The sequence below is a fragment of the Euprymna scolopes genome, chromosome 2 (genome assembly GCF_053919585.1).
Source record: "Euprymna scolopes isolate OS-2025 chromosome 2, ASM5391958v1, whole genome shotgun sequence".
Classification (NCBI taxonomy): Eukaryota; Metazoa; Mollusca; class Cephalopoda; order Sepiida; family Sepiolidae; genus Euprymna; species Euprymna scolopes.
Window position 1 is genome coordinate 108473044 of NC_136483.1, and position 15681 is coordinate 108488724.

The 15681-nt window shown below is 31.6% G+C and overlaps 1 protein-coding gene across 2 annotated transcripts in view; it reads right to left on the bottom strand.

Moving 5' to 3' along the window:
• Positions 1-1084: 1084 nt before the first annotated feature.
• LOC145294111 (18S rRNA (guanine-N(7))-methyltransferase-like) overlaps positions 1085-15681 on the bottom strand; it is a 52158-nt gene continuing 37561 nt past the window's right edge. Inside the window, exons 9-11 of one of the 2 annotated variants that reach the window (XM_080141201.1) lie at positions 15009-15113; positions 7699-7791; positions 1085-2835 (exon numbers count right to left, since the gene is read on the bottom strand). In XM_080141201.1, the coding sequence (XP_079997327.1) occupies positions 2781-2835; positions 7699-7791; positions 15009-15113 (253 nt within the window). In that variant the 3' untranslated portion in view covers positions 1085-2780. The remainder of the gene's footprint in view (positions 2836-7698; positions 7792-15008; positions 15114-15681) is intronic. The other variant, XM_080141211.1, reaches the window with a different exon arrangement.

Below are 15681 nucleotides of genomic sequence, written 5' to 3' on the forward strand. Positions count from 1 at the left end.
TGAACTTACTAAAAGAAAAGTATAGAGAATGTTGAGTGGCAAGAAGTTTTTAAATAAAAACTTGTAGATTGAGAGGAGAAAACACCGATTGCTGATGATATAAATGAATGTCAACTATTTCAAAATGAAGAATTACCAAATTCAAACAGATCTAAATGAAACAAGTAACGAAGTCATGATGAAAATGGAAGCAACGTTTTACAACTGAGTTTCTAACATTTACCTCTCAGGAGTGTGTGTTTTAAAACGGACATCTAGCATATTTCATGGTGATACGCTTGCATAGGGATTTCCAATTGGGATTTAAGCTGTAAAATTGCCCATGAAAAAAAATTGTACTTTGTTTATTAGTCAATGTGTTTATTGAAATTTAAAAAACTTCTATTTGGATCTTCTGTTATAAATACAACATAATTGATTCATTGTTAATTTTTATTAACCTAGAAACAAATGAGATTTAAAAAAAAAAAAAAAAAAAAATCATAGGGGTTCACAGATAAAGTTCAATCAAAATGAGATTTGGGATCCCTCCACCACCACCTCTAGAATAAACTTGCAGTTGATCATTTTTTGGTTATTCATAGCTGATAATTTGAAAAGCAGTTCCCAATCTGCTATCCAGTGAATGGAAATGGTTGCTCCACTGTCACAAAAATAAGTTGTAAAAGGGATTTAAAAGACTGGTTGAAGATTCCAGTCACTGCCCTCCCCCCCTCTCCAAATTTCTCAGCAATTTTGTTCAACAAATACATCCTACTTTAATTCACACATGCAACTCTGGGCCTCTTTTGGGATTGTATTGTTGAGTTTTCATCACTATTACTATCTGAAGCACTTCTCTTCACTTGGTGATATCTATTGTATTAAATGTTAGTTAACATACTTTAGTTTGGGGATTGAGTTATGTTTGAATAAAAGAATTCCAGTTCTAATTAGCAAAGATTGAACAAATCATTCACCTCTCTCTTAGTTATCTCTGTATTTCTCTTGTCCCCTCTCACTATATTTATTCAACCACTCTCTAATATTTCTTGGTGTCTCTGTGACCATTTTTTTTTTTTTTTTTTTTAGTGTCACCATCTAATTTACATGTCTACATAACAAACATGCATGTCGATTAGATGGCAAAATAATGAATATTTACTTCTATATTATGTGGAAGCAAAGAGATTTATTTTTAGTGAGGCAAGAAGAATGTCTCCAAAGATATGTCATAATTTATTAATTTTCAAATGAAATTTAAACTAAATAGTAATCTATGAAACAACGTGTCACATGTTCGTCTAGTTTAAATATATGCCCAAAATAGAAAGCCGTCTTGTAGAAAAATAAATACTTCCATTGTACTTACAATATATTTGTCTATTTCAGTGAAATTTAAATGATGGGGATAATCTGCTCAAAATGTTAGTTTTTGCAAGAAAGCTCACTGTATTTTGTGGGAAGTGACTTTTAAACCTCATACCAATCTTTGACTCAAACTTTAAAAAAGACTTCTTTTTTTTTTTTTTTTTTAAACTCTTTCTACGAAACAATTTTTTTCATATAGTTCATCATTAATTACAATACAAATCGAGTCTGACAGCAGTTTTGTTGGTATTCTGTTCAGTTCTAGGAGGTCCAAACTTCCAGGCTTTACTTCTATAAGAACCGGGTTAGTTTATTTCTAATTGCCTGAGACACCTTTACTAAGGAATCTTAACTGAGCTGCTCAGGTATTTTTTCTAAGCTAGAGTACACTTATCTTAGTGTGCTACCTTCTCAAACCCCACACCTGACTTCCTGGCATAAAGGTAAGAATCAGAGAGCAAAAATAGTGATTTTTAGCAGTTGACATGTAAATTCGACTTGGAGAAAAAAATTTTTTTTAAATCTATATAAATTCTTTCTAGAATCAGGTTCTCACAAGGACAAGTTGAAGTTGTTGTTTCATGACATTTCAGTTAACTATTTTTCTGTCTTCTTCAGGTGGTTAACCATGACAGGATAGGAATGCTGAATTTCTTAACTGTATCCTCAGTAATTACTGCCTTCCATAGTTGTTGTCATTTCACCATGTTTTCGTCAACTAATTTTCTGGACGGCTTTGGGTAGGATTGAAACCGCTAGCTTCAGACAATGCTCACCTGGAACCATGGAGATTCAATGCCTCTATCCACTGCCCCCACAGGCCTTGAAGGGCAAAGTGATCACTTGGCCAAAACTTGATGAGATGACAATTATGGAAGGCAGTAATTACTGAGGATACAGTTAAGAGACTCAGCATTCCTATTTCATCATGGTTTACCACCTGAAGAAGGCCAGAGAACTAATAGACCGAAATGTTGTAAAACAACTATGAAGATGAGGATAACAGTCTGCAAATAAATAAATATACAAAATACTCATCTCAAAGGATTCCAATAATAAAATCAAGGTTGCCAACATCCATAGTGGTGCTATAGAACAGATAGGATTATTCAGGTTGTTGGTTCATGTTAGTATCCACGTCTTATCTGCAGGAGATATGAAAAAAGACAATGCATAACTGATGAAAATAGACCAATTGTATCTGATACAATTTGAGTGGATTCCATAGTTTGCAACATAATGCACTAGTCTAATCACATAACCATAGAAATATTTCAAACACTTTTGCCTCTGAAGTTACTTTCTTGATGGAGGCACTCAATTCTCAGACCTTGGTCAAAGGATATTTCTCAAAATAAAAACAATTTGCATAGGTTTGCAATGTTTGAATGTAATTTTTATAAAAGTTGCATTTACAAAAATAGAAGTTTTTAAAAGTGTGGTCCTCTTTTCCGTGCTGTATATTTACTATCTTGCCGTGTATCTCTGTAAAACAAAAAACAGAATTAGTTTTATTTAAAGACAACCTTTGATATCAACAATAAATATATATATTTATATAAAGTTGATATTGATATTAAAAGCCTACTTTTTCTATTCAAAAATTATTAAAACAAACTTCTTAATATACTCGGTCATACATGCAAGAGATTAAAGAAAACTGATTTGTATATTCTTTGAAAATTGAACTTTAATAAATTATTCATTTTTTTATGGTTTTGTATCAGATGATTGGTTTCATTTAAGTATTATGCTCAGTTCTATTTATGCATAGTTTCTCTATTGTGCATAATTTTAGGATGCAAACATTCTAGCACACACACACACACACACACACATATATATATGCATACATAATGTAGCGAGACTGTAGACACCCTCATATATATATATATATATAAAATACATAAGTGATCTTGTGTGTGTGTGTATGAAAGGTCTCTACCAAACTCCTGTCAATTTTTGGTTTACAGACTTGAAACTTGATATATAGGGGATTTAGACCTGTAGAACAAACTTGATTTGGTTTTTAACTGCTAAAGATTAAAAATAAAACAGAACAAAAAACATTGACAAGTTGACTAAACATGTTATTTCTAAGCATGTGCAAATGCATGTTTATACTTTTTACATTTCGAAAGGGTTTCTATGTGTATGGACATAAAACAGATGGTTACAGATAAGGCTGTCAATCTCTGTTTTGGTTTCAATTTTAGTTGATGGCACCCAAGTCATTTTTTTTATAAACTTTTAAAACCATTACTATATATTGAATACAATAAAGAATTGACTATAATAATCTGCATGAATTAAAATATAATATTTATACATATTTTATGAGTGGACAATGCCAGGTGACCTACTAGTAGCATATCAAGTTATCTTGCTGGATTTTGTGTAAGACCTGAATGACAATGAAACTACTTCCTTTATCCATTCATTTCAGTTTCTTTACAAAAATAATTATTCTGGCAATTTTGAACAATATCTAAGGGAGGTAACTCCTTTTAAAATAAGTTCCTATTTTAACTTCTATTTTTTTTTTTTTCATTTATTTCATAAATTTGAAGCTTTTAACCACTCTATAGTTTATGATATTTCAAAATCTTAAAAAAATGTAAACTAGAACATTAATGAATCCCAGGCTATACCGCTTAAGCATAGCTAGTCAACTATAAATCAAGATTTTATGAAAGGAAATATAAAATATGCTTAGATCTTTTGTCATGACTGCAATAGCAGAAGGAACCGCTGCTGAGACACCAGAAGCAAATGAAATATTAATATAATGAGAAATATTTGATATTCTCACTTAATCATTTTAGTTAACTATATGGTAGAGATTGTGGGTATCTTTGATAACACGTGCACCAAAAGAGAAAGATAATAAAGAAACAGTTGAACAGCAACAATATATAATTTATTAACAAGTTGCTGGAGACAAAATGTAGAGGTAACAACTAAAGAGTACATAAGCAAAGAAGAAAATACATGTTACAGAATCAAAAACTTAGAACATACAGATGCATAAAATATGTAAATTTACTAGTGACACAACATGCAAAAAAAAAAAAATGTACACCATTGTCATTTTGCCAACGCCCAAGAGTTAACTGATTCCATCAAGAAGGTAATCTTAGAGACAAGATTTGTGTTTGAAAAACATATTTAGAAGCAGAATAGCTGACATACAATCGTGCTTGAAGAGTCTTGTTCTGAATTTTCGATCAGGTGTAAATCACAAACTTGTATTATTCAACCGGGATGGGTTTTGCCAGCTTTAAGTTAATTCACTTGATCGCAAGTCAAGGCAGTCCATCCGTCTGGAGCCAATTCCTCAGCAGATCCCATTGTCGCAGACCAAAGATGCGAGGGTCAATTATGACTTCCAAATCAGCTTTTATTATTGAAGGCCATGTCCTCAGCTGACCATCCCTCCTCTTGCATCATCTTGGTAGTTGTGTTGTGAATCAGGTCAGTTTGTGGACGACGTAGGGCATGCCCAAACCATCAGAGCCTCCTGATAAGCTCCCTAGATTTGAGAAAGTACTTAACTCGTACGTGGATTGTACCAAAGACACCACTGATCAAAGATGTCCAGACTTTGAATGTCAGCTACTCATAAGGGGCCAAGTTTCACACCCATAGAGATTGTGCGAACAAGGACCTGGTAGATACAGCATTTGGTCATTAGCTGGATTTCTTTTCATAAACAAAGGTGATTATGGAGCTGACAGAAAGCAAAGAGAGCCCTGTCAATTCTAATTGAGATTTCATCTTTCCCATGTCCTGTGGTTGTGAACGTGGCACCAAGATATTTGAAGTTGTAAACCTCTTCAACTATTTCCTCATTAAGGGTCATTTCCCATGGAATTACAAATGAATGAAATAGATCTGATTGGACTTGAACTAGACTTAACTGACTCCACAGTCTGCATCAGTATCCATTTAGACAATTTTTGCCCTAACTCTTCAAGTTTAGCACTAAAAAAATAAATACATAAACATAATCAGGTTTAAATTTTAATTATTTTGTGAAAAGCAACTCTTTCCTTGCAGAGACCATTAAAAATTAACACTCGACAAGAAATAAAGAGATGAATTTTACATCATTAAATATTGTACCAGCTGCCATAGCCTCGCTATGTCATGTATGTATGAAACACTAAAGAGGAAATAAATTTTCAACTGAATGTGTAAAAAAAAAAAAAAAAAAAAAAAAAAAAGTTTCTAGCATCAGGACCGGAAAAATCTATGGATTATAGGATTTGAGAAAGAGGCAACAGGAAGTCAAAAATAGAACAGCTAGTTATGGTCAAGACCTCAAACTGAAAAGGAGTTGTTAAAATGGTTCTCCCATGACAACGAATGCAAAGTCGTCAGCCAAACTGGATAGAAGAGAACAGCTAACAGAACAAAGTTTCACAATGATTAGAAAATAGAAACAAAAAAAAACTCAAGTCATGCTTAATACGATTATGGGTCTTTTATATTTTTACAATCTTATAGGACATTTTTTTGTTTCAGTTTTTATGTCTTATATAATCATTGTCAATTCTTAGGATGGCATTGATCAAAGCAAGCTATCACATAATAAAAAAAAGGTATGAAAATAGATTCATATCAAATAAACGTTGAAAAACGTATGACAAATCTAATGCACAAGTGAAAATCCACAATCAGGTTTCATAGACACAAGATACAAATTTGCGTCTCAGGCACATATTCACTTGTTCCTATATAATTGCCTCACTATGAGGGCAAAGTTTATCCAGCTCCCTAAAAAGGAGTACTCTTATGAGTCAATCTTTTTGTTACTTTTCTCATAAAAAAACAAAAAAAAATTACATTAAAAAAAATTACGTTGCTTTGACAAAAAATCACTTGGGGGATTCAATCGGGATCACTCTGTCTGAACTATTATTTTAGTAGAAAATCACATTATCTCCCTTGCTTAACTTTCTTTTAGGTATGACTAGCAAGGGGTACCCGGCGTTGCCCGGGTGTTTTTTTGGGGTATGTGAAAAAAAAAAACAGGTGCCCATGTAAAAAAAAAGAAGCCTTCACGACGTGCAGTTGGAAAATAGTAAAGTGTTAAAATAAAAACAGGTGCGCGTTTTTGATTGATGTGACGGCGATAGGTATTCAGCAGTTACGATTTTGTGCGGGACAGTTTTGAATGAGGTGAATAAATCGGTTTGTTTGCTTTTAAAAATCCGCTCCCTGTTTATTAGGAGGAGCGAAATGAAAGCTACAGTCTGATATGACGAACTCGACATTGAACAAACGTTACTTAGCTCTCTTGAGACAACTGGCTTTCGGCCTGTGATTAGAGTTGAGTTTCGCTTTTTTTTATACCGAAAACCAAATGTAACGCGTGCCGATGCGGGAAATGTGGAATAATTAACGTTTGAAAGTCAATAAAATTAAATAGACAGGCGAGCTCCGTGGATAACAATGAGATATTACAATTTATAGATGATATAAAAAGTTTTAAGAAGTTGTGAACCGAGCAAGCGCTTCTTTGAAAGAAACCTTTTGTGGACATCGAGGAAAAGCGTACATACATACACACATACATTTTCGCTTTCATATATATAGACTAGCGAGGGGTACCCGGCGTTTCCCGGGTGTTTGTAGGTGTGTGTGAAAAAAAAGAGCAGGTGCCCATGAAAAAAAAAAAGCTTTTACGACGCGCAGTTGGAAAATAGTAAAGTGTGAAAAAAAAAAACAAAAAAAACAGGTGCTCGTTTTTGATTGACGTGACGGCAATAGGTATTCAGCAGTCAGAATTTTGTGCGGGACAGTTTTTAATGAGGTCAATAAATCGGTTTGTTTGTTTTCAAAAACCCGCTCCCCCGTCTGATATGACGAAGTCGACAAACGTTCACTGGCTCTGGGCCTGTTATTAGAGTCGAGTTTCGCTTTTTTTTATACCGAAAACCGAATGTAATGCGTGCCGATGCGGGAAATGTGGAATGATTAACGTTTGAAAGTCAATAAAATTAAATAGACAGGCGAGCTCCGTGGATAACTCTGAGACATTACAATTTATAGATGATATAAAAAGTTTTAAGAAGTTGTGAACCGAGCAAGCGCTTCTCTGAAAGAAGCCTTTCGTGGACATCGAGGAAAAGCGTACATACATACACACATACATTTTCGCTTTTATATATATAGATATAGCCCCCCCCCCCAGTTGTGTGTGTGTGTTTTTTGAGTTTCTTATTTTATGAGGTGTCAAAAAAAAAACCAAAACAAACAACAACAATCATCAAGGGAAAATTCAGAATTATGCAAAAGCAAAGAAAATAAAAAATAAATTAAAAAAAAAAAACATCAGCTTACCTTCCTTGTCTGCGTCTTCGTTCTTTCTTTTCAAGAATCCAATCACGACTTTTTTTAGGATTTTTACCTTGTCTCAGTTTCTTCATTCTTTCTCTGAAATGGTATCATCGTATTAATATTAGACCCAAACTGTTTTGTTCATCAAACATCTTTAATTCATTAAATCAAAATAAGATTATGTAATAAAACTTGAAGAATACCTGTCTCAAGATGGGTAAAATTAATTCCTCAAATAGACAAATCCTGCACCACTTTTAAGTATCCTTATAAACATTAAAAATAAAATATGACACTAAATCTAATGTCTTAAATTGTTACATGATTTGGATTCTAGAAAAATGTTTCAAGTTTAAGGCTTAACCATAAATTGAAATTCTGGGAAACTTGCTTCCTAGTTGTCAAATGACTAGAGATTAAATTTAATACAAATCATATACATATGAATACTCATTAAAATGCTTTCAAATACTCCAAAAGAAACTGAAATTTGAGGAACAGTTATTAATTAATATCTAATACTTATTTTTTAAATTCCACAAAATTTGGAGATATCTGGATTTTCTACCCTCGACTTTTTTTTTTTTTTTTTTTTTTACACCTTTTGCATAAAACTAAATATAGTCAACATTTAGACATCTTATGCCTAGCATATGTGCTCCAAAATAAATACAATATCTAACCAATCAATACCAAACTTTATAAAGATACAATTTTCATATTTAATCAAACAAATCAGGATGGCAAAAAGAAAAAAACCCAGCTTTGTTCAGATTACCAACTTTGAAGTGTTTCTGTTTGAAAATTGTTTTGTCACAACTGAAATATGCCATGTTACAATAGCATTAATAATGGCAATCTAATCTAACAAATAAAATTATCTTATCAGATTTCCAAAGTCAGAATCAAATAGTATTTAAGTTAATAAATAAATTTTTGGTTCTCACTAGCTAGTTATTATTGTATCATGTTATTAGCGATATCAAAGTTCTTCACTACCATTTATTAAAATCCTTACTTATTCTTGCACAGACAACTGATAATAGGAAACATTTTAAAATAATTACCTAAAAATAAAAATCTGAAGGGGGATAACTAATTTTTGATTGAAGAATAGGAATTGTCTACCTTTAGTTTAAAAAATGTGCAAAGAAATAAAAATTAAAAACTAAAATGACTTCAGTGTTTAGGTAACTAAAGCCATTATCCTGCAGTAATTCAGCATAATTTCTGATTATCTTATTACTAGCCCAAAAAGTCTAGTCATAGATTCTCACTGATATATCAGTAAGAATATTTCAAAGCCAATATCATTCAGGATTCAGCTGAAAACTAAAACTACTGTCTATAAAAGACTGAAAATTGCTAATTTTATATTTGATTCTGGCTAGCTAATTTTTATTTATAATTATTGCATAAAATTCTTTGCATTATAAAAAAAAAAAAAAAAAAACTTATTTCACTATAGTTCTTTCAAAGGAAATACTTTTTCCAGCCCAGAATTATGCCATTAATAATAGAAAAAGTTTTACATCATTGCATTATTTTAGCTGTCAGATGAATAAGAGATATATTTGTTAAATATTAGCCTTTTCATTTCTTAAAATTAATATAATAGTAGATAAAGTTGTGTTTTCATTTGTAACAACTATTTAAACTTTATATTAATATATATACTTTATATTTATGAATATAATTTATTTATACTGTAATGCTACAAGTAGCAGAGATTTCAAATGGCTGAGCATTGGGTAAATACTTTTTTCAGTTCATGTATAATCACAGACTTTTTGATATGTTTTCATTTTTGATTTCATATTAAAAAATAATATTTCGCAATAACATCTTCTATTATATAAATCTCAGTCATCTGTGTATTCGTATATGTGTGTGTGTGTGTGTGTTTGTATGTTAGCTAAAAACTTTTGTTATCCACATCAAAGCAACATGAATGTGGTGGTACTGTTAGAAAGAGCAATCTCTTGGACACATAATATCGAAAAATTGGTAAAAATATTGTCAGTTATTTCACATAGAAATGTCGTTTTGTTTGAAAGAGGAGCTCAGGTAAAACTTTGGTTTCAACACTCTTTGTTAATCATACATGCATGAACAATGGATTCATTGTTTCATTTTAAGAAGCTAAATATGCAATGTTATAACATCCGTGTTGTCGTGGTCTAGTCGATAACATGTTCATTTATGAACTTACATTATGCAAGTTCACACCTCCCCACGCACAGCATTTTTTTCTCTATTTTTTTTTGCTTACAAAGTTTTACTTTCGGTTTCGTTTCTAGCTGATGGCACACAAATACAGGTTATTTTTATGACTGGACAATGCTGGGTGTGCCCCACTAAGTTTACAATAAAAAAACAACTACTTATAATCGGTTACTTAAGATTTCATTAGAGTATTTGCAAAGTTTCCATTTATAAAGCAAAAATTATTGACTTAAAATTCTAAAAATTAAATAAACAAAGAAAATTTTTTTTAAATATTTTAACCTTTTAGTAGTACAAAATTTTTGCTCTTTTTTTTAGCAGTTATAATTTGGTTGTCTCAGACAGAGACACATACACACAAAGCACCACCAGCAGCTCTCTCTCCAGCTACCGTCAATCACAATAGTAGCAGTCATAATGAAGTTTTCTTGTCTGCAATAATAACCATCATCAAAATAACATTGTTTACAATGGTTTGATATCTTCTATACCCCCCTCCCCACTTCCAAAATATTATCATCATCAATGATAAACGACTGTCAATGAAATCTATGAAACATTTTCTAACTTTACAAAAAAAAAAAAAAAAAAAAAAAGCAACATACATATCTGATTCATCACCAGACTACAACAAAGTGAAGATGACAAACAATTCTGAGTATTTTCATCTATCATTATTACTGTAATTTTAAACAATACAATATTTAAATTTCAATCTGTGTTTGTCTCTTTTCTTTGTTACCATATGCTTATTCTAATGCACAACATTGCCTTGGTGAAGATAAAAATCAATTATATATTCTTACTTAACATTTCATTTTATCTCCATCTGGGCAAAACTGAGTAAATACTGCTATGCACATGCATAATAAATTTCTAGCATACTAGAAAAAGTGATCAAACTTTGGTTCACTTATACTACACAGCAAGTATAATTTATATATCTGATCTTTGTGGACTTAACAGAATCCAGATACTAGAATGCTTAAAAGTATATAAATTAATCTTGGTTATGATGGGGGGGGGGATCAAATAAAGTGGTTTATTTTCGGTTTTCTACAATCGTTTCATCAACAGACAGCAATTAATTTTCAGAAAAAAAAATTGACTGAAATTTATACAGTTTGCCAACATATGTCATAATATCTGATATAATTTAATTGTTTACAGGTCAGAACTTTTTAATGGAGGCTTGTTTTCATATTAAAACCAAAGTCAATTTGTCCACACAGAGATACATATCTCTCATTTAGAAATATTTGACCTAAATAATTTCTTTTTTAAATTCCGGAGACGTTTGGATCCATTCTGTACAGATATGTATATATTAGATTCTTCTAAACCACTGGTGGATTTTTTTTTACTCTTTTAAAAAATATATTTGGATAAATGCTAACTTTCTTGATAATTGATTTTTACTTTTTAATGAAAGTTTAATGATTTATTTCAGAATATAATTTTGAAACACATGAGCCCTTAATAACCTATCTGTTTAAATGTATGTGTGTATGTTTGTATGTCTGCCTAAAACTTTTGACAGAGGCGACGGATTTTCATGAGATCGGTATCATTTTAAAGCTTGATCCTTCGGGTGACAAATATCGAAACATTGACTAAAAACATTAATTCCTTCACCCTCAACTGGGCACTTTTCTACAGGAAAAGGTCGCTTTTTTCGCCAATATTTTTGAAAGTCATCCCCTCTTTTCAATTGACTAGCCCTATTTTAAACCTTCGCCACTTTCAGTTTGACGATGATGCAATGGCAAAGACGTCACTTTTTTTTTCACATTCTTTTCCTCCTTTGCGGTACGGATTCAAGCCTGCCTGCCTACTACCACTTTTTTTTTTTGCTCAACACACACCTCCAAACACTCGGGTAACGCCAGGCACCCAGGCTAGTTATAAAATAGATCTTAAGTCAAAAAGGTAAAGAAAAAAGTGTTCCAAATAGAATACCAATGTAATGATCATATAATTAGGATAAATAATTACTCATTCAGTGTTCTACATAACTTGATAACTAAAATAAGGTAGAGAGACTCCTACACTCAAGTGGTGATTCAGCCAGTCCACTTAGGTAAAGCAATATCATGGAAAGGAGGTAAAAGATTTGATTCTGAAGAGAACAAGTTGCTTCGTTTGTCCCTTATCCTGTCCTGGTTAATCAGCTAAATATAGTCGTAGGTTTTCTTTTATCTCTAAAAGTGCCAACAAGTTTTCACAGTTGCATATGTACATTGGAAAGAGGCTATCCTTTAAACATAAGTTACGCAGTTTGATAGTTCTCTCAGGAAAAACAAAGAGCTAAAGAATCACAGCTTAAGCGGAAAAGCTTGATAAATCGATGGTGCATTAGCTTGATAAATGTTAGGAATTATGATAAAGTCATATTCCTGTTTGTTTGTCCACAATTTAATTGATATGTACAAAAAGTAAGAGTTTCACAAATTGATTTTCATACTGAAAACGGACATTTATACATTTTTATTGCAGTATGACTTTTATATATACTATATATTCATAAGAAATCTACATCCAAGGAGTAACCTCATTTTCATTTTACATTAAAGAAAATCTATTTTAACAATTAGATTGATATTAATAATTGTTTGTTGCAATAGAATTGTTTTAATTGTTCTATTTAGAAATATTATTTAATGTTAATTTATTTTTAATTTAATTTTCAATTATATATAATGATTATATTTTATTATTTTTTATGAAAATTTCATTCCATAACGACCACATAGAGATTTTTCTTTATCTTTGTTTTTTAATGTTTTTGCTAAACTGCATAAGCACCCTATAAATATTCTTAATATTTAAAATATGGAAACATTTTATTTCAAAAAGTATATTAAACTTTCAGTTTACATTACTTTAAATAATTTTCTAAACACTTAAAATATGTTTATATTGAATTAATTTAAAAATCTTCAAATTTTACATAATTTTTGTCATAAATAATTTATCATAAAGCAAAGTAGCTACTTTCAATTGAATTACGAAACCGAAACTTCCTTCATAATTTTTTACACAAATGTTTAAAATAAGTTCTTTTTTTATAACACACATTATTTGTGACAAAAAATTGTGATAAAACTTGTGAAATACATAAATATAGTATTTCAGAAAGACACCATTTATAGAAATGTAAATAATAAAAAATTCTTAGTTTTTTTTCTTGATAACACAAATGTTAAAACAACAACAAAAAACTATAGAAATGTAAAAAAATGAAAGTTTATTATTTTTTATTGTTTCATGATAGCATAAGAAGTGTTAAAACTAAAATAATTTTTAGAAATAAATTATTTTCAGACGTTTTTGTATTTTGTTTCATGTTTACTGACTTCCATTTCATATTTAGATAAACAGAGTCCATTTCCGGTGTCTTAACTTTGTGTACTGAATTTTGGACATAGTCAAAACTAGACACCTTTTTAATGTAAGATTTAAAAAAGAAATTTTTATTTTACTTTAATATTAAATTTTCCAGAATAAAATTTCTTCTTCAGAAGTAATTTGAATTGTACCATGCTTTTTATATTCTGGCTTATTGATGTTTGTGCAATGGTTTTGGACGATTAGTATTTCAATTATTGTATTTGTTAGCATGGGGTAATGAAGAGGAGTAGTGTTCATTTATAAGTACTTATCAGTTTGAAATATTAAAATAATTGAAACAAACATAGGATTTGAATTTCTAACCGCCAAGACCATCACTAACAAGATCAACGAGAAAAAAAAAAAAAAAAAGCGTGACACAGTAATTTTGGTTATCTCTGAAAAAGGTGTTTTACTGTGAAAAGTTCAAGAAAAAAATTCTGCATTGAAAAGGCTTTTAATATTTCAAATTTATAAATGCTTTTAAGTGAATGACATTTCTCCAGAGTAAATGTTAATTTCTAAAATCAGACATGATTTTCTGAACAACCTGATAGTATCAGTGTGATACTATGAAGATGACCTATGGTCACTAAATGCTGAGAGAGAGGGGACAATAAGCAAATAGAAAATGGCTTACAATAAATAAAGAGCTAGGAAATGACAAACAATGAATCTGTAGGTATCTTTAGATCGAGCTTTTAGATTTGACAAATGACAATAGAAATCTACAAAACGCATAACAAAGAGAACCAATGAAACTTCATGGGGGAATCAATGAGATGCTTAGAGAGGGAAGGGTAGCTTCCCGTTAGCTGAGGTGGTGGACTTGATATCTCAGCGCTGGGTAGTCAGTAGTGAGTTAGCAGCAGGCAATGGTTGACAATGGGTGGAATGTAGAAGTTTGAACGCTCTTGAACAACCAGAGATGAATTAGTCAAATAACCAACAAAAGTGGCCTCAACAGTAGAGAAAATTGTGCACTTCAGCATGTAAGGGGTAGTTTCACACACACCCAGATTCCAACCGATATGGATGTGAAGAATCAGCAGCTGTGTTTTTCTTGTTTGTTATATATTTTATTTTTATTCTTGTGAACCCAAGTCGACAGTTGCCAGTGAAAAAAATGATCCGGCCATAAAAAGAACAAAGAATCCACAGCACACATGACGTTTAGGGGTTGGCAGCCTATCATTGGGACAACCCGTGTGGTCACATCAGTATCATATTCAGTTTAATGTCCATTTTACATGTCGACATGCACTGGATGGCTTTTACAAATTGATTTCCAGACTGCTATTTAAACTACATAACTTGAAATGCTACAGATTTTCTTTGTAAATCATTTCTTTAATTAAAGCAAGATTTTTATAGGCTGGATGCCCTTCCTGACACCAATCAAGTGGGATAATGGGGACCAGTACTTTCATTTCTAGGTGATTTCCTACCAAGGTTAAAGAGCACTTCACCTGCCTTTAGTAAAAACATAGTTTGTATATATCTTTCTAAATAACCCACAGTTGCTAGAATGACAGGACTGGGGGTGGGAGCAATTATTTTTTTGGAATCTTAGAATCTGAAACAAAATCTGTTTGAAATGTAGTAACAAAAGTACTATTATTAAAATGATTAAAAAAAAACAAAACAGAAATGGTATGGCACTAATGTTCTGAAGAGAACCTAAATGAAATACTAACCTTTTATCTGTAAATGACACCTGATTTTGAGATAGGACACCATCTTCAGTTCCAAGAGCTTTTGGCAATTGTTGTTGACCACCGGAAAAAAGGCAAAGAAATATTCTGAAATAGAAAAAAAAAAAAGAAAAGATTAGCATTTTGGAAAATCTTTTTGAACTGGAAAAATCGGTTGGTTATAATTCTCATTGGAAGATCCAGTTCAACATCAATTTTCCAGAAACTGCTACCAGACTGGTTTCTAAGCGGTTCTGCCTGTAGTGCAGCATCAGTTTTTTTTTATACTGCACATTTTCTTTTTATTTTGAGACTAGCGGGGGCACCTGGCGTTGCCGGGGTGTTTTGAGGTGTGTGTGTGCTCTTAAATTAGGTAAAATCGAACCTGAAGCCCTGAGGCGAAGTTGGAAAATAAAATGTGAAAAAAACATGAAAAAACATGACAAGTTAACCGCTCCGCCAGCAAGAATAAGTTACTGAAAGAAGTTTGAATTTATTTAATTAAGAAGAGAATTGACAGGTGTCCGCACTAAATGACGTCAAGTGGAAGTCGTAGAGTTAACATTTTGTGCGAGCGTTACGAGGACAACGTAAGCAATAGCTATTCAGCAGTGAACATTTTCTGCGGGGTGGTTTTTAAAGAGGTCAATAACCCGGTTTGTTTGTTTTTACCTAA